We start from the raw sequence: 21434 nt of genomic DNA, 5'->3' as shown, positions 1-21434 counted from the left end.
AGGGCGGCAGTGCGAGTTGCTTTAAGTTTGGCCACCGCCATCGTCAGGGTCCTGGCTCTTCTTTTTGATGGTGTGCCGGCGGGGCCGAAGGGGCGGCCACGACTCTGGGAATCGCGTGAACGAAACCGAGTGCCGAGGGGCCCTGGCTAGAAGAACAGAGTGCTTTGTTTGTGTTTTAAGCGAGCGGTGCGGTCGGGACGAGGTCGGGATGGAACTAGGCGTGTTTTTATCTCAAGCTCTTTTTGTAAGTGTAGTGGAGAGGAAAATGGCCTTGGGCCTTCGCGGGGGAAACCACGTGGGGTAACAATGGAAGGCGGAAATGTTTTCTTGCCTGTCGTACATCGTGTTGTGGAAAGCTTTGCCCGCCCCCGGCAGCCCCCTGGCTGGCAGCCCCCAGCAACCGCGAGACGAAAAAGTGGTCGGCCTCGGTCAAAACCCCGCGCCGCGCGTGTATCTGTTGCTCTCGGAAAAGTTGGGACGCGTAAGGCCTCCTTTCTGGCCGTGCATTCGGCCGAGTCTGTTTTTCCTTTTTTGTCTGTCGTTTGTTCCGCTGGCCGCCTCGCTCAAACTTCGCAAAGTATGTGCCACCAGTTTTATCACGTAATAAAGTCTGTAAAACAATGCAGATCCGCTTCTTTCTGCCGGCCGCGGCCACAGCCTCGCCCGCCTCGCCCCCATTCCCATTCCAGCGCCTCGGACGAGCGCCTCGGAACGGCGTAGCGGCCAAAGACGCGTTTTGAGCTCCAGAGTCGCTAAGCAGGACTCGAACCGACAGTGTGACCCCACCAACGGATTGCCCTCCGAACGAGGAGTCCATTGGTGGGGTCGCACGTTTCGGTTCGAGTCCCATTCAGCGACTCTGGAGCTCGGAACGCGTCTAGAGTTATGTCCGCCTCCACCGGTCTTCTGGCCCACTTTACGACGGATTACTCCTCGGAGAGAAAGCCGTAGGTGCCAATGTACCTTCCAGTCCTATTTCACTGAGGGTAGTCCAGCTCGAAACGTGTCCAAGGTTGTGTCCGCCCAAACGACCGGCCCTCTAGTCCACTGTGCGCCTCTCTCTGTCTCTCTCGCACTCGTGGGACGCCCCGTCAGGGTGCGAGAGAGACAGACATCCGGCCTGAGCAGCTCAGGCCTGTTGCGGAGGTTGGCCCGGGTTGGCAGATGTGAATGTTGATGCGAAGACGAGCACCGAGGTGGAGGCCCCCCCCCTCTCTCTCTCTCTCTCTCTCTCTCTCTCTCTCTCTCTCTCTCTCTCTCTCTCTCTCTCGACCGCGGTGACATCCGGCTCGGCCGTCCGGTGCTCAAGATTAGTGCTGGCTTTGGCTGCGCCTGCCTGCCTGCCCGGCCGCCTGGGCTAATACTTGACAAATTGGGGTTGGATGAGCTGGGCGGCCAGGGCACACCAGCAGGGAGTCACGCCGTGGCGTGCCTTGGCGTGCCGGCATTCTGGTTGTGTCTGCCTGTCTGTCTGTCTGTCGGTCTGTCTGTCTGTCCGTCCGTCTGTCTGTCTGTCTGTCCGTCCGTCTGTCGGCCCGCGACGTGACGCCCGCCGAGTGCGGAAACTTTGCCCAATTGGCGACAGGGGCGCACCTGCTCCATCCGGAGGGAACAGAAGCCGGTCCTAATGGCCACATGCTTAGTCGTACTTGCAGTGTGCCAGCGGTTCCAGTGTGCTTCCAGCATGCTTCCAGCGTACCGCCATCGGCTTTCGGGCGGACTGACTGACTGGCAAGTCGACAAGACGAGGAGTGCGACTTCTGCGACTAGCGGGGCGATGAATACCTCGTTATTCCTGTCTACCTCCTCGAAGTACCTCCCGCTCCACACACACACACACACACACACACACAAAACTGGGACAATGAGTGGCTCACACATGCACGGCACGACTCGCGAGCGCGCTGACGACACTAGTTTCCGTTCACACGCGCCCGTGCTCTACAAATTCGAGTAATATGTTCACTTTACGCACGCAAGCGCTCGCCACGCAATCTAATTCTCTGCTCCGCCACCTCTCTCTCTCTCTCTCTCTCTCTCTCTCTCTCTCTCTCTCTCTCTCTCTCTCCCCCTTTTATTCCCCGTTTCCGCCACGACTATTCGACCGAATCATTGCCCGCCCAAACTTTGAGACCACTCGGCGTGATTCCGATTTTAATTAATGTTGCCCGTCCACTTTTCTTGGCCTTCGTCTCAACTTTGGTTCATCCCTATCCTCTCTCCCTCTCTCTCTCTCTCTCTCTCCTCTCTCTCTCTCTCTCTCTCTCTCTCTCTCTCTCTCTCTCTCCCTCTCTCTCCTCTCATGCCTTTTTCCTATTGTTTTTGTTTGATATACGCAACATGTAGAGCTATTACCAGTCGGCGCGGAGCCATCACCGTAGATTTGGACTGTGTGTGTGTGTGTGTGTGTGTGTGTGTGTGTGTGTGTGTGTGAGCGCGGCCCTGCTAGAGTTGGGCACAAAGCGTTTCCGTTTCAATTTGCAATCGGGTCGAGCGAGAGCACCATAGCAGCAGCGGAGTAAGACGACTCCGGGTAGGGGGGGGGGTAGGGGGGGCTTTAAAAATGGGCGGGGAGCGGGAAAAAAATGGGCGGGTGGATCAGGCCGGGGGGTCGAATGGCAAAAGGGGTTGGCGATTTACGCGCGGACCCCCGAGGCAATACCCACTGCCTGCGATTTACGGCAGTGTAGCGAATGCTGCAACACGCACAGCCATCGGCGGGGAGTGGGGGCACATCGGGCGGGAAAATTGAAACGATGGGGACGATGGGCGGAGCGGGAATGGAGGGGGTCGTTGAGTTGATTTCCGGGGAAGGCCGCGGCCGCACGCGCGGAGCCGCGGACGCTAAGCACGCCCTGTTGGAGTGGAGGCGAGGCGAGGCGAGCCTGATGATCCCGAGTGTTTGCTTGCATTCGTTTGTTCTGCTTGCCACGTGTCTGAGCACGGTCTGTCTGTCTGTCTGTCTGTCTTTCTGTCTGTCTGCCTGCCTGCCTGCCTGTCCGTCCGTCCGTCTGTCTGTCTGTCTGTGGCGAAGAAGTCTTGGGAATGGCTTCGTCGGCCGCGCGCACCCGACCCAACCACCTTGGGCCCGCCCCGCCCCGCCCCGCCCACCTTGTTGTCTCTATTCCACGTTATCAAAGGGCCGGGCCTCGAATCGGATTTGCGTAAATCTGGCGGGGCGAAGGCTGCAACTGGCGCTGCAGCGTCAGACCGCCGCAAGTGCGGCGCCGCGCCACGCAGATGGCTGATTGTGGCGACGGCCCACTGGGGGCGGGGGGCCCACTGGGGGCGGGGGGCCCACTGGGGGCGGGGGGCCCACTGGGGGCGGGGGGCCCACTGGGGGCGGGGGGCCCACTGGGGAGGCCGAACCCTCCGCCTCGTCCTCGCCGTCCTCGCCGTCCTCGTCTACGGCGAGTCGCTTCGAGTGCCGCTCCAGGATTACGCCGCACCTCCACAGCGGTGGCGGCCTCGTCGAAGGCCTCGCCGTGCTGCAGCGCGGTGCACCCTGCGGCACAGTGGGCCAGAAGACCGGTGGAGGCGGCCAAAACTCTAGACGCGTTTTGAGCTCCAGAGTCGTTAAATGGGACTCGAACCGAACGTGTGACCCCACCAATGGATTCCTCATTCCGAGAGTCTCTGTCGCACTGGCGTGCCCCAAGCGCCTGTGAATCCGAGGGTAGGCAGCTTGCTCGCCTCGGCCGCGCTGCGGGCCGGCCCGCCCGGCACTCCGCAGGCGCGCTGCAGCTCTGGAGCTCAAAACGCGTCTAGAGTTTTGTCCGTCTCCACCGGCCTTCTGGCCCACTGTGCGAGGCAGCAGCTCGGCGTGCTTCCCGTTTCGGTCTGGTCGCTCTGTATTTCCCCGCGGCCTCACCTGCCCGGCCTGCCCCGCACAACCCGTGTTGTTTTGTTCCGCCGGCATCCGCCGCCGTTTTCTTTTCGTTCTTCATTCCTTTCTTTTTTTTTGCGGTGAATATCCGCGGTTCGTCGATGAGACTCTCTTTTTTTTTTGTCAGGTTGACATGATGCCGCGCGGCCGCGCCCACAATGACTGTCACATCAGCTTGAAGCACCATCGGGCGCCATCGGGGCCTTGGTCGCCGCCGCGCCGCCCGCTTTGCCTCCGATTGTTTTGCCGTCCGCCCCTCACTCCCTGATTCCGCATTCCAATCGCGAACGGGCGCCAGCCGAGGCGCCAAACCGCACTATTTTCATTCTTTCTCTCGACATTTTTTTCCTCCTTTTTTTTTTCTTTGTCGTTCTGTTTGTTTATTTTGAACGTTTGGCGGAGGCTCAGGCCGCACAGTGGGCCAGAAGACCAGCGGAGGCGGCCAAAACTCTAGACGCGTTTTGAGCCCCAGAGTCGCTAAATGGGACTCGAACCGAACGTGTGACCCCACCAATGGACTGCTCTCCGAACGAGGAATCCATTGGTGGGGTCACACGTTCGGTTCGAGTCCCGTTTAGCGACTCTGGAGCTCAAAACGCGTCTAGAGTTTCGGCCGCCTCCACTGGTCTTCTGGCCCACTGTGCGGCGCTGGGCAAGGCGGTGATCCCGTTTGATGGATGAACGGGACTCGTGGCCGGGCATGCTGAGAGACCCGCCGCGCCGCCGCAGCCAAGGGTGTTGTCTGCGCCGTTAATCTGATCTCCGATAGCCCTAATCCTAATCCGGCCGGCCCGGATAAGGGCCCGGCTGCCTTTGTCCTGACCTCCGGGACTCCTGGACTCCGGGACCTCCGGAATGTAGTCTTGACGACCTCGCGTCGCCGCGCTATGCGACTGTCGTCCCGCGGTCGGCGGGGCGGGGCGGGGCAGCGCGGCGCGGACAGAGTCAAACACCTGGCAACGGGGCGGACGCTTAATTTTGCATGCCGTGCCCCCACGGCACTGTACGGACCAGCGCTGCTCCCTCCAGTGGGCGAGTGTGTGTGTGTGTGGGGGGGGGGGGGGCTTTCGCTAGTGGTCACCACTTCCTCTTGTATGTATTTGTATGTGTGTTGTACAGTGACAGCAGTACAGTGTGCACTTGGAAATGTATGTAGTCCAGTCGGGTGTGTGAGAGGGAGAGAGAGACAGAGAGAGAGAGAGCGCTGGTGTGTGACGCATGCGCGGTCGTCTCATATGCCCGGACAAACATCAATATTAACTCGACGCCGTTCGACCGGACTGGCGTCTAGTGAGCGGCACGGCACGGCGCGACACGGCGCGGCCAGCCGGTCTGCCAATTCCACTGCACTGTTTGGCACGCGCGCGGCGTGCCTGTCACGCGCTGTCGGGCAGCGTGTCCGCCCGCCGCGGCTAAATAAACAATTATGAGCAAGCTAAACAGGGAGGCTGCGTTGGTGCTGCCATAGGGGGCAAAAGTCGGGACGAACCACCATTTCGACACGTTTGTGACCGTTTTGAACAGCTTTGCGGCAAGAGCGCGGGTCGTGGCGCCCCGTAGGAAAGGCAGGCTAGCGTCAAAGGATGCTGCTTTGCGAGTAGGCAGGCTGATATCGGCAACCCTTTCGACGCAGCGCGGGGATTTTCTCCTGCTCGCGTGGCTACACTGCGAAGCACAGTGGGCCAGAAGACCGGTGGAGGCTGCCGAAATGCTAGACGCGTTTTGAGCTCCAGAGTCGCTAAGTGGGACTCGAACCGAACGTGTGACCCCACCAATGGATTGCTCTCCGAACGAGGAATCCATTGGTGGGGTCACACGTTCGGTTCGAGTCCCATTCAGCCACTTTGGAGCTCAAAACGCGTCTTGAGTTTTGGCCGCCTCCACCGGTCTTCTGGCCCACTGTGCGAAGGGCTGCCGGTGTTGGTGGCGGCCGAAGACTGCCGAAGACGCGCGAATCGGTTTTTTGGTGGCGCCGTGCGACAACAGCCAGCCGCGCCGTGGCGAGCCGCACGCCCCGCACAATGCTGCTCGCTCGCCTGCTGCGTAAATCTGGGGGAGCGTTTCTTGCCGCGCTGCCGCCCTAACCCTCCCCTAGCCCGGCGGCCTTGCGTAGCCCTGGCGTTGCCCTGGCGTGGCCTCGCAGTGTGCCATCCGTCTTGCCCTCAGCACTGCCTCACCGGCCGGGCCCCACTCCCACGCCCCACTTCTCACACCCCGCCAGGCGCCCAGCCAAAGCTCTAGACGCGTTTTGAGCTCCAGAGTCGCTAAACAGGACTCGAACCGAACGTGTGACCCCACCAATGGACTCCTCGTTCGGAGAGCAATTGGTGGGGTCACACGTTCGGCTCGAGTCCCATTTAGCGACTCGGGAGCACAAAACGCGTCCGGGGTTTCGACCGCCTCCACCGGTCTTCTGGCCCACTGTGCCTCGCCGGGCCAGGCCGCCACACCGCCAAATCCGCCCCAAAGCCGGCGACGCGACACTGTCCAAGTATTTTAATTACCACCTGAGTGGCCCGACCAGTGGCCTGCCAGTGCCCCGCCAGTGCGGCGGCCCGCCCCGCCACAAGAAATCTTAATTAAACTTTCTCGTTTCGGGGTGATTAACCAAGAGGAAAAATGCGTAGCGGCGGCGGCAACACCGAAAGAGGATGGCCAAATAAAATGCCGAGCCCAGCGCGGCGAGTGTGCACACTGGCAAATAAATCACAGACAGAGCAGGGCGGATGGGAAGGTGTGTCAGCTTGACGTGTGGCGGGGCGGGGCGGGGCGGGGCGGGGCGGGGCGGGGCGTGGCGGGGCGGGGCAGGGCGGGGCGGGGCGGGGCAGGGCGGTGCGGACGCCAGCCTCTCTCCGAAAGAGCCACCAAACTTCGTCCATTAATCAAAGGTGCCACGGCCTCATCGGCAGCCCTTCTCTGATTGGTCGCTCTCCTCACAGTGCCGTGCCGAGCAGCCTCGCAACATGTTTCTACCCACCACTTTACCCCGGCCATCCCGGCGCTTCCGCCCAGATCCTCCTCCTTGTGCGGATTCCCCCCCCCCCTCTCTTTCTCCCTCCCCTCCCCCTCCCCCCGGGCCGCACTTCCCGTGTCAAGTACTTTTCGTGTCCGGAATACCGGAGGGGTATATATATGGCCCCGCCGACCCTCCGTCAAGTCAAGGTGACCCCGCACCGGAAAACCGGCTCGGCTCGGCTCGGCTCGGCACGCCTCGGCTCGGCTCGGCTCGGCCCGAGAGCAGGAAGCACGCTGGATTGGCGGGCTTCATCTTGTTCTCCGGAGATGTGGCGAAGATATAAAGGGAGGGCACACTGTATCGCCCGGCCGACGGGCCGGATCGGCCGAGGGGAGGGGGAGGGGGTAAGCCAACAACAACAACAAGGAGGGAAGGTGGCGCGTCCCGGCGGGGAAGCATTGGGTGCGGCGATCGCACAAAAAAGCAAAAAACAAAAAACAAAAAAAACACAAGTAACAACAACAACAAAGACGCTTCCAACGAGGACGGCCGCGCATCGCGCAAGTTGATGCCGCTGCCTCCCATGCATCCCGGTGTTGTTGTTTTTTTTTGTTTTTTTTGGCATTCACACGGTGCTCGCCCTGCCGCACAGTGGGACAGAAGACCGGTGGAGGCGGCCAAAACTCTACTCTACAAACTGAAGTGTGTACTCAGTATGCATCTACAGATGCATACTTACAAGTACACACCTACAGATGCATACTAAGCTGGGTACACATCTACAGATGCATACTCAGCTGAGTACACGTCTACAGATGCATACTAAGTTGAGTACACATCTGCAGATGCATACTTGGAGAGGTTAGGTATGCATCTGTAGGTGTGTACTTGCAAGTATGCATCTGTATATGCAGAGTCGCTGAACAGGACTCGAACTGAACGTGTGACCCCACCAATGTATTCCTTGTTCGAAGAGCAATCCATTGGTGGGGTCACACGTTCGGTTCGAGTCCTGTTTAGCGACTCTGGAGCTCAAAACGCGTCTAGAGTTTTGGCCGCCTCCATCGGTCTTCTGGCCCACTGTGTGCCGGGCCTGCCCTGCGAACAGGCGGATGATTATGCGGCACAGGTGAGAGTGGTGCTGGCTGGGGCGGGGGGAGGGGGGGGGGGCAGGCTTGCCAGCACAGCGGCCTAGCGGACCCGGTATCGCCACGTCAGCGCGCACGCCGAGCGCCGCCGCCCAAAAACGAAGCCATTTAACACGTCGGATTTTATTTCACTTTTATTTGGGAGGAACAATCCACGCACGCGCACCGCAGAAATTCTTTTTTTTTTTTTCAAAATGCGACTTTTTTTTTAATTTTTTTGGCCCTTTGAATAGTAAAACGCACTAATGTGAGTGGCAAGGCAAGGCGCGACTCCGGCAGGCAACTGAAAAGACACACACTTTGAAAAGCTGCCTCTGGAAGTGGCGTATATTTATTTGGTTCCGCAAGCGACCCTCGTTTCTTTCAATTTGGCGCGGTAATGCTGCTCTCCCTCGTCATGCTCTCCCACTCCGGCAATTATGCTCAGCAAGGTAGTCGCTTTGGTGCGAGAGAGACAGGCACACAATGAGCAGCACGGTGTACAGTGCAGCAGCGCAGCCAGCGCAGCCCCGGGGTAATTCAGCCGGCCATTCGCGCAACGCAGCGCGGCACCGTGAATGCTGCTACTTGTTGAAAGAAGGGCCGAGCCGTGGGGCTGCGGCACAGTGGGCCAGAAGACCGGTGGAGGCGGCCAAAACTCTAGACGCGTTTTGAGCTCCAGAGTCGCTAAATGGGACGCGAACCGAACGTGTGACCCCACCAATGGATTGCTCTCCGAACGAGGAATCCATTGGTGGGGTCACAAGCTAGGTACGAGTCCTGTTTGGTGACTCTGGGGCTCAAAACGCGTCCGGGTTTTTGGCCGCCTCCACCGGCCTTCGGGCCCACTGTGCCTCGGTCGGCCGCTGTGTAAGCGGTCGCCGCGGTCGCCAGATTCGCTAATAGGGTTGCCAACTCTTTTCGCTCGCTGTCGCTGCGTTGGTGGCTCCCCTCTGCCGACCCCTTTGGCCCACTTTGCACGATCAACTTTGCACTGCGCGTCCATTCGGCATGAATGTGCCCCGCCCCGTCCAGCCCGGACAAGTTTGTAATTCGATTTTCGCGGGGGGCTGGCTTTGAACAGCCGTGCTGGGACTCGGCGCCGGGGGTACCAGCCTAAAGCACCCGTCCCGTGGCGCGCGCGGCGCGCAGCTCGGCCAGGGATCGTTAACTCGGGTGCGATACTCCAGCTCACCGTTGTAAGCTCAGTTTGGACTCGAATCAAGCGCATCACCCCACCAATGAGTTCCCCTCCGCGCGTCTGGAGTTTTGTCCGCCTCCACCGGTCTTCTGGCCCACTTTGCGTTGGTGAAGTCACGTGACCGATTCGGGTCCTTTCCAAGGACACCGCCGAGGCCGCCTGCTTGGACCGCTTTTTGCCGGGGGCCGTGGAGGACCCCGCCGGCCCTCCGGTGATAGCGTGAAATAGGTGAGGCCGTCAGTAAGGACCCCCGCTTATCGCGTGGCGCGCCGTGGAGCGCGTCGTCTGCGAGGGTCCGCGCCGCACCACCAGGAACCGAACCCCACCCCTCTTTTTCCCCGAGAGCACCTCCGCGCCGTTTTAATGCAGACATGGACGGCATCGGTCGCAAACTCGCTCGGACAAAGTAGGATGCGATTGCGGAGGCGGCGCGGCGGCACGGCGTACTCGCTCCGGGGACGCCGCTCTCCGGGGAGCCCTCGCCGCGCTTAGTCTGTGCGGAACGCCCGTCGGGGCGGGGCGGGGCGGGGCGGGGCGGTCTCTGGTGGAAACGGGGCGCTTGCCGCGCTTGGCGCTTCCACTACCCCGCAGTGGGCCAGAGAACCGGTGGAGGCGGCCAAAACTCTAGACGCGTTTTGAGCTCAAGAGTCGCTAAACAGGACTCGAACCGAACGTGTGACCCCACCAATGGATTGCTCTCCGAACGAGGAATCCATTGGTGGGGCCACACGTTCGGTTCGAGTCCCGTTTAGCGACTCTGGAGCTCAAAACGCGTCTAGAGTTTTGGCCGCCTCCACCGGTCTTCTGGCCCACTGTGTACCCCCCGCGTTCCACTGCGTGCCTGCGAGGCGCTGTTCACACAAAAACGGAAAAGGCGGTGAGGCCGGACTGAACGCGAACGAACGCGAACTCGGTCCGTGTGTGGCACACTGTGTGCCGAGCGCCCGCGAACCGAGCTATAGGCAACCCGCTACGCACGGCTGCTTCGCTCCGCCGCGCGCTGCCTACCTCGCAGGCGCTTCCCAGCTTGTTTTGTAGTTTTTATTTTTTATTTTTTGCAGTGGTCGACTAGTATCCCGAATGAAGTTAATTGCGAACACGCTTTGTACAAGCGTTTTTTTCCGCGCGTTCCCGAACGCCGCATTAAAATTGGCGCTGGTCCGGTTTGTCCCTCTACACGCGTGTTGGACGGTAATGCATCACTGTCGGCCCGCTGGCCCGCTGCAGCCAGCCGATGGTGGATAGGAGGGAGGGAGGGGGGAGAGGGAGAGAGAGAGAGAGAGAGAGAGAGGTTGCATTATTTCACCATTTGGCTCCGCTCCTAAGTGGACGTCTGTGATTTGGCTCGGACGGTCGGACAAACAGACAGACAGACAGACAGACAGACGGACCGTCGCGAGCATTTTCCAGTGCGTTGGTCTACTCCTAGTCAAAGTGGTTCGGTTCCCCAGCTCCAGTATTGATCCCCCACTCACTCCCGGAAATAAATGCTGGCGCGTTTTTTCTTGTTCGTGTGCAGCCGAGCACTAGCGCGTCCTGCCTGGCGAGTGGTGCGTCCCCGGCCTGGCTGCCGGCATGGGTGCCGGCCTGGCAGAAGGATGGATTATTTACAGATGAATTCTCTCGGTCCCGTCCTCTGGCACAGTGGGCCAGAAGACCGGTGGCGGCGGTCGAAACTCTAGACGCGTTTTGAGCACCAGAGCCGCTAAATGGGACTCGAATCGAGGTTGTGACCCCACCAATGGATTGCTCTCTGAACGAGGAACCCATTGGTGGGGTCACACGTTCGGTTCGAGTTCCATGTAGCGACTCTGGAGCTCAAAACGCGTCTAGAGTTTTGTCCGCCTCCACCGGTCTTCCGGCCCACTGTGTGCCGGGCATGATGTGCGTCAGCGTTCTCATTGAGACCCCGTTCGTTTGCCTTGCAGCTCGTCGGCGGGGAGTTCGACATGGAGCTCAACTTCGTGATCCAGGACTCCCACAACATCCGCCACATGCTGGAGCTGCTCGACCACTGCCCGGCCAACCTGCAGGTGAGCCTCTTTGTAACCAGATCGTGTCCAGGGCCATCACAGAAATGCTCAAAAAATTACAGAAATGTTCAGGCAGCGTAAGAGATGTTCAGGCAATGATAGAAATGTTCAAGCAGTTATTGAATTTTTTTTTTACATCCCGTTTTTTTTGTATTCGTTTGGGTTTTCCCCTTGTCTTGTCGGGGCCACACATTTGCTGCGGTGTACTCTCGCCGCGGTGCCCCCGTTGTTGTTTACGCGCGGGGCAGCTTCAAAACAATAGCATCAGCGGGTGACGTCACCGAGGGGGGCGGTTGCCACACACACACACACACACACACACACACACACACACAGTCTAATTACCCACCGCCGCTCTCAAACTTTTAAGTGCCCATGTATAGCATAACCGCGTCACTGCTGCCAACGCACCCAAAAAAAATAATTAAAAAAAGGTCCATTTCCAAGATGGCGGCGAGCAGACCGGCCGGCTACACTAAAAAAAAAAACGATTCCGCCAAAGTTGGTCGTCCTCCGAGCCTGGAGCCGGGTCCGCGATGCTCCGCGAAGCTTCAGGCTTCACATTATGCGGATAGCACGGCAGATTTTCACTCAACTCGCTGGGCAAAGTGGTGGTGGCGCGGCGGGGGCGGCGGGGGCGGCGGGGGCGGCGGGGGCGGCGGGGGCGGCGGGGGCGGCGACGCAGCAGACCAGACCAACCGCCACGAGCGCGCCGTGGCGGCAACACCACCGCCACGGCCACCGCCTGACTTTTTCATGAAATGTTTCAGAAAGGGGGGGGAGGCTCTGAGTGCGCGCTGGATGGAGCAGAGGGGGGGAGGGGTTGTAAAAGATGGAGGTAAGAGAATTGGCGGGAAGGCGATAGTCCGGAAGATCGGTCCGAGCCGACGGGCACGCGTACACACACATACACACACATACACACACATACACACACACACACACACACACACACGTGCGCGTAACAGTGCGTTGTTTTCCGGCCGACTCGTTCTGTCTTGGGGGACGTGTCCTCTACAGTGTGCCGCAGGGTGCCGCACTTTGCCCAGCGGTGCACAGTGGGCCAGAAGACCGGTGGCGGCGGCCGAAACTCTCGACGCGTTTTGAGCTCCAGAGTCGCTAAATGGGACTCGAATCGAGGTTGTGACCCCACCAATGGACTGCTCTCCGAACGAGGAGTCCATTGGTGGGGTCACACGTTCGGTTCGAGTCCTGTTCTGCGACTCTGGAGCTCGAAACGCGTCGAGAGTTTCGGCCGCCGCCACCGGTCTTCTGGCCCACTGTGCGGTGCGTGCGAGGCCCGCGTCGTCCCGTGACGGCCAGGGGAAGGGGGAGGGGGCATCAAATCAAATTTCCCGCCCAAAACGGGGACATGCCTGGCATAGAATGCGAGGGAAAGGGGGGGGGGCATTGGCAGTGCCAGCAGACGCAGCACTGTATTGGCAGAGGTGTGTTGACAGTGGAGTGGCAGAGCCAGGCGGGGCGCTGGCAGCGAGTATCGGCAGTGCCAAGGCAGTGCCAAGGCAGTGCCAAGGCAGTGCCAAGGCAGTGCCAAGGCAGTGCAGCCCCACGGGTGGAAACTTGTTACAGTGATGGGAAACGAGGCTGGCCGGCGAGTTGGAGAAACAAAGGAACACGTCTCGTTTGCACTCCACCCCCTTCCTGGAGCTGCAGACCGATTCCGAGTGTCTGTCTCCCTCGCACTCGGAGGGCGTCCCCTGCAGGTGCGAGAGAGAGACAGCGAGGCGAGACACTTGCCCATGCGCCGCCCGAGAGACCGGCCAAAACAAATGTTTGTTTCGCTTCCCCTTTTTTGGCCGTTTAAGCGGCCCTTTTTAGCCGACCGTCGCCGTCCGTGCCTGTCCAGCGGTCGGCGTCTTAAGACAACACGGGTGGCGACCCTCCCCATACCAGCTTCAAGCCGCCATATCTCGCCGGAGGCAGGCTTATCAAGCAGAAAACTAACTTTTTTTTTTGTAAATGTTTATTTTTTAAATAATGCATTGGAGTGCACTCTAAATGTCTTGCAATGAAATTTGACCTATGTTATTCGTATGTTACAGTGAATTCGGCGCAAGCATAATACGAAGCAATATTTCTTCGTAATACGAATCTTTTTAGATTTATCATTGTAAGATACAAAGAAAAACCTTCGTATTACCAAGAAAAACCACGTTCTCATTATGCTTGCGCCATTTCCTTCGTGTTATGGGAAATTTCTTCGTAAGACATTTTGAGTGTGACGTTCACTGAAAATTAGCACCTTTTTTTTTCGTTAAGTTGGCATACGGACGGACTTGAAAACACACCGCGATAAATGCTTTCCTCCGTCAAGTTGGCTCGACGGCGCGGCAAACGCAACGCGGAGGCTGTTGTGTTGGCTGCCCTGGCGGGCCCTGGCGGGCCTCGTGGCCCCGGCGTCACTAATAGGCCCGTTTGGCGGCGTTTCTCGGTGATTCATCTTTGCATAATGAGAAGCCTGGCGTCGCGGCGTCGCGGCGAAGCGGCAGCCCTAAGCGGTTGGCGCCCCTGGCCGCCCCTGGCTCGTCTGCCCCGTCGGATTACACTGCAGCTGGCGCACTGTAAAAGGCGAGGCAGTCCCATTTGACGCGTGCAGCGCAGCCGAGCCGAGCGCAGCGCCCCTTGCGGCCGCCGGATGAACTAGCCGCGGCGGACTTTTGTTTTGTTGTTGTTGTTGTGCGTGTGGCCGGCTATTTATCGCTATTTTCGGCGCAGAAAGGTGTTGTTGATTTTATTTTTAAGAGGCGTGGCTGTGGACTGGAATCGTCTCTTGTCGCGCCCCGGACCGGTCCGCCGCCGCGCAGACGGCTGCTGGCCCGCTTTTATGGCAGTTTGGGCGAGTTGCCCTCCTCTCTCTCTCTCTCTCTCTCTCTCTCTCTCTCTCTCTCTCTCTCTCTCTCTCTCTCTCTCTCTCTCTCCCTCTCTCTCTCTCTCTCTCTCTCTCTCCTGCCCGGGACAACCATCACCGGGGTGGCTCCGTCCGGGTACCGTCCGGGTACCAAAGGGGTCCACCGCGCGCGGTCAAAGTAATCAAAGTGTTGTCGACTACAATTGCGTCTGGGTGCTGGGCGCTGCGGGCTTCACGTGGCTTCCCTGCTGAACCCAGTGCTGCCACACTGATAGGCAAAAATCCCCGCGAGTGTCGAAAGGGTCGCCACCTCAGCCGTAGGCAACCTCTGGAAGCCCCAGGCGCTGTCCGGTCGGCAGACTGAGGTCGGCGACGGCAAGCCCAACACGGGTGCGACGTGGGCCGAGCGGTGCCGAGCCCAGTCCACTGGAAACACGCCGCGGGGGCGGCGTTGTGGCGCGGGGCATCGCGCGCGTGAAACATTAAGCGGGGCGCTTTAAGCAGTGCTTAGCGCGCTTCGAGCTTCAAGCGGCGCCTACGTCCGGGGCGGGGCGGGGCGGGGCGTTGAACCCGGGCCGCCTCCACCTTCCTCCTCCCACTGTGACTGATGAGCAGGGAGCAGGCAACTGCTGCAGCCGGCCGCCGACGTCATGGTGGCCGTCATGGTGGCCGTCATGGTGGCCGGCATGGTGGCCGGCATGCCGACGGCGGGGATGAATGTAAACAAGGACGCGGATCAGCGAGGGATGAGCGTGTGTGTGTGTGTGTGTGTGTGTGTGTGTGTGTGTGTGTGTGTGTGTTGGTAGTGGGGCTCCGGGCCTCATCACCGAATCTCTTTTGTTTCCTCGTTCGCCAGCAGGGGCGGTGCGGGGCTTAGAGAGCCCCCCCCCCCTTTCCCCCTTTCCCTCTTCGGCACCGCCGCCGTGTTTCAAGGGTGCCGTAACAAGGAGTGGTCGGAACACCTTTAAAAGTAACGGCGCTGCGCTGCCGGCACGCGGGGCGGGGCGGGGTGGGGCGGGGCGGGGCGGGGTGTTCCCGCGCCGAGGTTACACCAAGAAAAAGGGATCACGCCGACACACGCCCCGCCTGGCCCTCAGCCCCTCCAAACTTGTTGTAGCGATTGTCGTAGTTGGTCTGGAATCGCCAGCGCCTTCAGTCCTTCAGCGTCCTTCCTTTGTTTCGCCAGTTTCCTGAGTTTTTTTTTTTTTTTTCATTTTTTGCGTGCTTTTTTTTCACACTTTTTGACCTGCGGCCGAGTCCGGCCGAGTCGGTCTCTCGGTTCGCGGAGTCCGCGTTCCGATATTTATGCGTATAAACCTCCTCTCTGCCTGGAGGCCCGGCCGGGCCCGGCGCCCAGGGACGTTCCCAAACAACGAAAACAACAACAACAACAACAATAGTAATGATAAGGCGCGGTCGCGGCAACACTGGATCGCTTGTTTATCCCGCCGATTTATTTCCGATGGGCCGTTTCGGCCATCCCACCTGAATGGCGCAGTTTGGCGACAACGCCGCCACCCGCAGCGGCCGATCGCAGGTCAGCCACACGCAAAAAAAAAAAAAAAAAAAAAAGTCGAACACAACGAACAGCCAGCTGCGCGATACTGCCCACCCTTCCCGACCTACCTACACTCTGCGGACACATCGGCACCCCCTCTCCCCCCCCCCCTCTCCCGGAGGAGGGCCCGTCTATAAATAATGTGGACTCGTGATGGCAGCACTGCGCCCCGAGGGAATGCATACCGCTCCCGTATTTTTGTCGCCGCTCCGGGAAGGGGGGTGGGGGTGCGCACCGCAGGGCCGGCACCACACCCAAGTGTGTTCCATTTTCACGAGAGAGTGGATGTGTCTGCGACACGGTGAAACCTCCCTTGCTTTCCCGCTCTCTCTCTCTCTCTCTCTCTCTCTCTCTCTCTCTCTTTCTCTCTCTCCCTCGGCCCCGGGGTGCTGCGTGCGTGGACTGGGGGGGAAAAGCCGAGCTAGTTAGAAGGGGCCGCACTTCCCCGGCAGCCGGTTAAGGCCGCTGGATTTCGGGAGGCGTCGCGTCGACGTGGACCCGGCAGCAGACTGATTCCGAGAGTCGTTTTCGTCGCTCTGTCTCTCTCGCGCTCGAAGGGCGTGCCGAGGGGCGTAGGTGCGGCAGGGACAGAGCAACGACAACGACTGTCGGAATCAGTCTGCTCTGCGACCGCGCTGTCGGCGCTGCGCTGCGTGGCTGCAGTTTGATTTTGCCAGTGTCTTGTGCGCAGTGTATCGTGCGGTGCACTACATTGTCGGAGCGCTCCAAGACCGCGTCACCACTTGCTCCTGTTTTGAACGGCCCTAGTTGCAGTGCGCAGAGTTTTCGCCGCGGGGGGGGGGCGTGAAGTAGGCCCGTAATGTGCAGCTTATCGCGTCACACACATTGTGTGTGTGTGTGTGTGTGGTGTGTGCCAGTTTAATAGCGTCGTTGTGTCGGCCAGACGGGTTGCTACCTGCTGCACTGTTTGAGTGTGTGTGAGTGTGTGTGTGTGTACCGCTGACACTGTCTTATATGGCGGGGCCGTGAAAGCTGTGTACGGTGGGCAAGCGCGACGCGCGGCCGGCAGTCCCCGGGTTCGAGTCCCGCCGCCGCCCTCCCCAGGCGGCTGTAGTTTATTTTCACAAAATTAGGGGGCTCATTCATGTTTGTTTCGCGCGCGTGTGTGTGTGCGTGTATGTGTGTGCGTGTTGTGTGTGCGCGTGTGTGTGTGGGCGTGTGTGTGTGCGTGCCCCTCGGGGGGCACACTGGCGCACAGTGGTGCGGAGGGCTGGCGGTGCCGGCGGGTCGGACGGCCCCTCGACTTCCTGCTGCTACTGCATTGTTTCGGAGTGAAGTATGTTCGAGTCGACGTTATGGGGCCTCGGAAACGGCCCAAGTTGCTGCGCGAGCTAGCGCATCATGGTCTGGCACTGCCTGGCACTGCACCCCCCCCCCCCTTTCCACTGTCCGCTAGCAGGTGGACCGAAAACCTCTTTAAGACCGTCTGAGCAAGTAATGGTGGTGGACTGGGCCGAAAAAAAAATATGGAGGTGGGCGTGTTTGAACCCGGAACCAGCTGTCGCCCGCCGCACGGTTGCGCCGAGTGCACTGGGCCTGCCCGAATGCAGTGCTGCGGGGTCCTCTTCAAACAGTCAAGGACGCCCGGGACGGGCCCACAGTGGGCCAGAAGACCGGCGCAGTCGGACAAAATTCTAGACGCGTTTTGAGCTCCAGAGTCGCTACTCGAACCGAGCGTGTGACCCCACCAAAGGATTTCTTGTTCGGAGAGCAATCCATTGGTGGGGTCACACGTTCGGTTCGAGTCCCATTTAGCGACTCTGGAGCTCGAAACGCATCTAGAATTTTGTCCGCTGGCCCACTGTGGGGCCCCGCCAGCTCGCTCCAGCACTCCCAGTCGGCCTAGGCCTGGTCCGAGGCGCCAGGCGCAGCCAGGCGGTCCTCACTGCAGCACCTGCTCTGTATGCGCCTGCACTGCAAGGGAGAACCGCAAGGCCGAGCCAAACCAGCGTGCTCAGCCTGCACCTGCCAATACTGCGAATATCGATGTGAATGCGAGACTGGAGCACCGACATCCCCCGGGAGCCTCATCAGCGACACGGCGACACATTCACATTGACAAACAACGGGCAGCCTCCCCGAAGCCTCGTCATCCGCGCGTCGGCGACGCCAAAACCTTTTCGACACATTCACATTGGCTTTGGCGGGATGATAACGCCCCGAATAGCAATGACGCGATAAGGGGACGGGCCAGCCGGGTCAGGAGGGGCGGCTCAGCCGCGGGCCGCGGGCTCGGCGATGACTCATTTGAATAATCCCGCGGAAAAATAATAGGGGCTGCAGCCCTACGAGGCACAGTGGGCCAGAAGACCGGTGGAGGCGGCCAAAACTCTAGACGCGTTTCGAGCCCCAGAGTCGCTGAACAGGACTCGAACCGAACGTGTGACCCCACCAATGGATTCCTCGTTTGAAGTGCAATCCATCGATGGGGTCACACGTTCGGTTCGAGTCCCATTTAGCGTCTTTGGAGCTCAAAACGCGTCCGGGATTTTGGCCGCCTCCACCGGTCTTCTGGCCCACTGTGCGCCGCCGTGTCCGGGACTGTGCCCCGGACTGGCGCCCTGCCCTCGCCCGGCCCCGCCGCGCGTTTTGGCGGCAGTTTGGAGTCCGTAATGGAAAGACACGACGGCGCCGGCTCGGCTCACTGCTTGCTGACTTATGTGCAATTAGTAAACCACTTTTGCCCCGGCACAGCCCCCCCGCCACGCCACGCCACGGCCCGCCGCGCGAGGCTGGGCAAGGTAAAGCCCCGTAAAGGAGCATTAAGAGGGTTGCAGCGATATTTTACGGCCACACACACACATGCTCATATTCACTCGCACGCACATAGACACACACACACACTTACTTACACACACACACGATGTCGTCACTATGGTGGAACAATTACGACGGCTCGGGAGGCGGGTTGGTTCAAAAAATGCGCCCCCCCCTCTTTTTTGCCGTGTGTGGGTTGTTGCTTTGTTTGTTCTGCCTTTCAGTTCGCCTGAAGAACGAGTGCGAGTCGGTGGCGGAGGCGTAAGGAGTCTGGGCGTGACAAATGTATTAGTGGCTCGGTGGCGGTCGACAGGCAGACAGATGGACAGATAGACAGACGGACTGACAGACAGACAGACAGACAGACAGACAGACAGGTGGGTGGGCGGACGGACGGGCACCGCGATACATGGGCAGTGTGTACCGAAGACGGACGGGCGGGGCAATAAGGGTGGGGCGGACGGACAGGCGGACAGACCGACGCAAGGGCCGGTTTAGCAAACAGCCTGACTGTTTGATGGAACTGACCTGTGTGGACACAGCCGGCATGGCGGCGCAGCGGCGCGGCGCTAGCCTTGGCGCTAGCCCGCCACCAGGTGCAAGGCGCTCATCTTGCGGCCGGGGAGGGCAAGAAAAAAGTGGATGAAAAGGAAGGGCGGCGGCGGGAGTCGAACCCGAGGACGGCCGCGGGGACCGAGATTAGCTCGCCGCAGAGGCGCCACGTGGCGTGGCGTGTCTCTAGGTTAATTAAGCTGCCGGACGCAAGGGACACGCGGCACGCCCCCCCGGGGGGAGGGGGAGGGGGGGACACGTCAAGACCATGCGCCCCAGCGCAGAGACGCCCCCCCCCCCCCACACACACACACACACAGGATGGCGCGCTGATTTGGCTGACAGTCGAATGGCAAAAAAGCGCGCCAAACACGTTCATGACACGTGTCGAAAAGGCAGACGGGCTTGCTCTGTGTGTGTTGTTGCGTGTGTGTGTGTGTGTGTGTGTGCGTGTGTGTGCGCGTCTGTGTGTGTGTGTGAGTGTGTAGTTGGACCTAAGAGCCTCACGGTTGTTGTTTTATTTTTTCCCCTCGACCACAAAGGTGTGAGTGTTTTTTTCACCTTTCTTTTTTTTTTTTGAGCAGAGCAGAGGAGAGCTGGCTCCTGGCCGACGGGCCGACGGCGAGGTCAGGTCAGGGGAGGGTTGCTCCGTGGGCGTGGGCTTCGCGGCCAACCGGCCGGGCCCTACACCGTGAGCCGGGCGGCCAGGCAGCCAGGCAGGCGGGCTGCAGCTGCTGTGCGTTCCCAGGCCCCACTCCCCGGTCAGCAGGTCCAACACGGGGCACCGCGCGGCCGCATAACCCGATGACCACCGCGACCCCATGGGAACATGAGCGTGGATGCGACGTTGAGGGGATGTTGACTGCCCACGTCGAATCGACGTGTATCGTCGAGTCGACATCGAGCCTTAAGTGACGCGCGAGGCGGCGTGGATGGGACGTGGATTAGTTCACCGATCAATATTCTTGTAAAATTTTCACCTTCTTCAAAACAAAACTTTTTTTTTCTGCATTTGTTGTTTAGACTGTGTTACATTCCTGTTACCTTCGCACTCGATGAATTGTGGAAGGGATGTTCTTTGTTCCCCGGGATCCGAACCCAGGACCAGTGCCTTACGACACCGCAACGCTACCAACTGCGCCACGAAGCCACCTGAGGGACGACACGAAGGCGGGCGATGTGCCTTGCGCTGCTCGCGCACCTTGGTAGACCCGGGCTTTCTACAACGTTCTAGCAGATTTTCTCCTCAAGCTGGGGAACAGTCTTGACTTGGAAGCGGTGCACGGCATTTTAACAGTTGTTTCCTATACAATTAGTGTTTGCGGCTGAATATACGCAACGATTTTACAATCCACAAACGATCAACGTGGATTAAACGTCGATCCGCAGCAACTCTTTCTTCGACTGAAAATCGACGTGGAAGCGATGTCGAATTATAGCAACATTTATATCGCTGTAAAATCGACGTGGAATTGATGTCGATCTACAGCGTCTCTCATTCGCTGCAACATCGACGTGGAATCGACGTTGAATTCTTGCAGTAATTATTTCGCTGCAAAATCGACGAACGCTCTACGTCGATTTTGGGTGGAAAAAATCCATCCACCTAATCCACCCATTGCACGTGGATGCAACGTGGATATCACGTGGGTGTTCCCATGGGGGACCAGCGTGACCATGATGACCGCAGGGCAGCCCAGGGCACGGCAGCCAAGCGCAGTGCAGCGAGGAGGCAGTGTTCCATTTCCATTTCACTCTCTTTTTCCTCTCTCTCTCTCTCTCTCTTCTACATTTTTTTACTTCACGGAAGGGCCGTTTGTCTTGGGCGGGATTTATAGCATCCTGGACGGGCCAGTGCGATCGGGACGCTGTCGAATATTCAGAACCAAGAAGGGGGAAGGCACGGACGCGCCGCGCAGATGTGGCCCCGACTGCCGCCTTATTGTGGTGGCAATTCTCGGCCGAAGCCACCGCACAGTGGGCCAGAAGACCGGTGAAGGTGGCCGAAACTGCAGGCGCGTTGTGAGCTCCTGAGTCGCTAGACTCGCACCGAACGTGTGACCCCACCAATCCGAACGAGGAATCCATTGGTGGGGTCACACGCTCGGCTCGAGTCCCATTTAGCGACTCTGGAGCTCAAAACGCGTCTAGGGTTTTGGCCGCCTCCACCGGTCTTCTGGCCCACTGTGGAACGCCACGCCACTGGAACTGGAAAGCGGCACAGTGGCACACTGCGGTCGGCCCGGCACCGCCCCGCTGCCCTGCTGCACAGCAACCACCTCGCGGGCCATAATGGGGCAATCCCACCAAAGTTCGGGCCTGCAAATAAAAATCGTGCGCCGGAAAAGAAATTTCGTTTTTTGTTTTCTTTTGTGACGAGTTTGTCATTGAATTTGCATGCGTCGGTAAACGGGGTGGAAAATAAAGGGCATAAAAATATTTCCTTCTGGTTCTACGACGTTCCGCGACCACGG

General features: G+C 59.4%; 1 protein-coding gene across 1 annotated transcript in view; it reads left to right on the top strand.

The window, feature by feature from the left end:
• Positions 1-21434, top strand: part of LOC117644910 (neurobeachin) — a 170138-nt gene that overhangs the window by 73011 nt on the left and 75693 nt on the right. Inside the window, exon 2 of the mRNA XM_034384623.1 lies at positions 11099-11203. Within this exon, the coding sequence (XP_034240514.1) occupies positions 11099-11203 (105 nt within the window). The remainder of the gene's footprint in view (positions 1-11098; positions 11204-21434) is intronic.

The sequence above is a fragment of the Thrips palmi genome, unplaced genomic scaffold (genome assembly GCF_012932325.1).
Source record: "Thrips palmi isolate BJ-2018 unplaced genomic scaffold, TpBJ-2018v1 HiC_scaffold_18, whole genome shotgun sequence".
In the NCBI taxonomy this organism is placed as follows: Eukaryota; Metazoa; Arthropoda; class Insecta; order Thysanoptera; family Thripidae; genus Thrips; species Thrips palmi.
The sequence above is the reverse complement of the archived record's forward strand: the minus strand, read 5'-3'. Positions and strand labels throughout refer to the sequence as shown.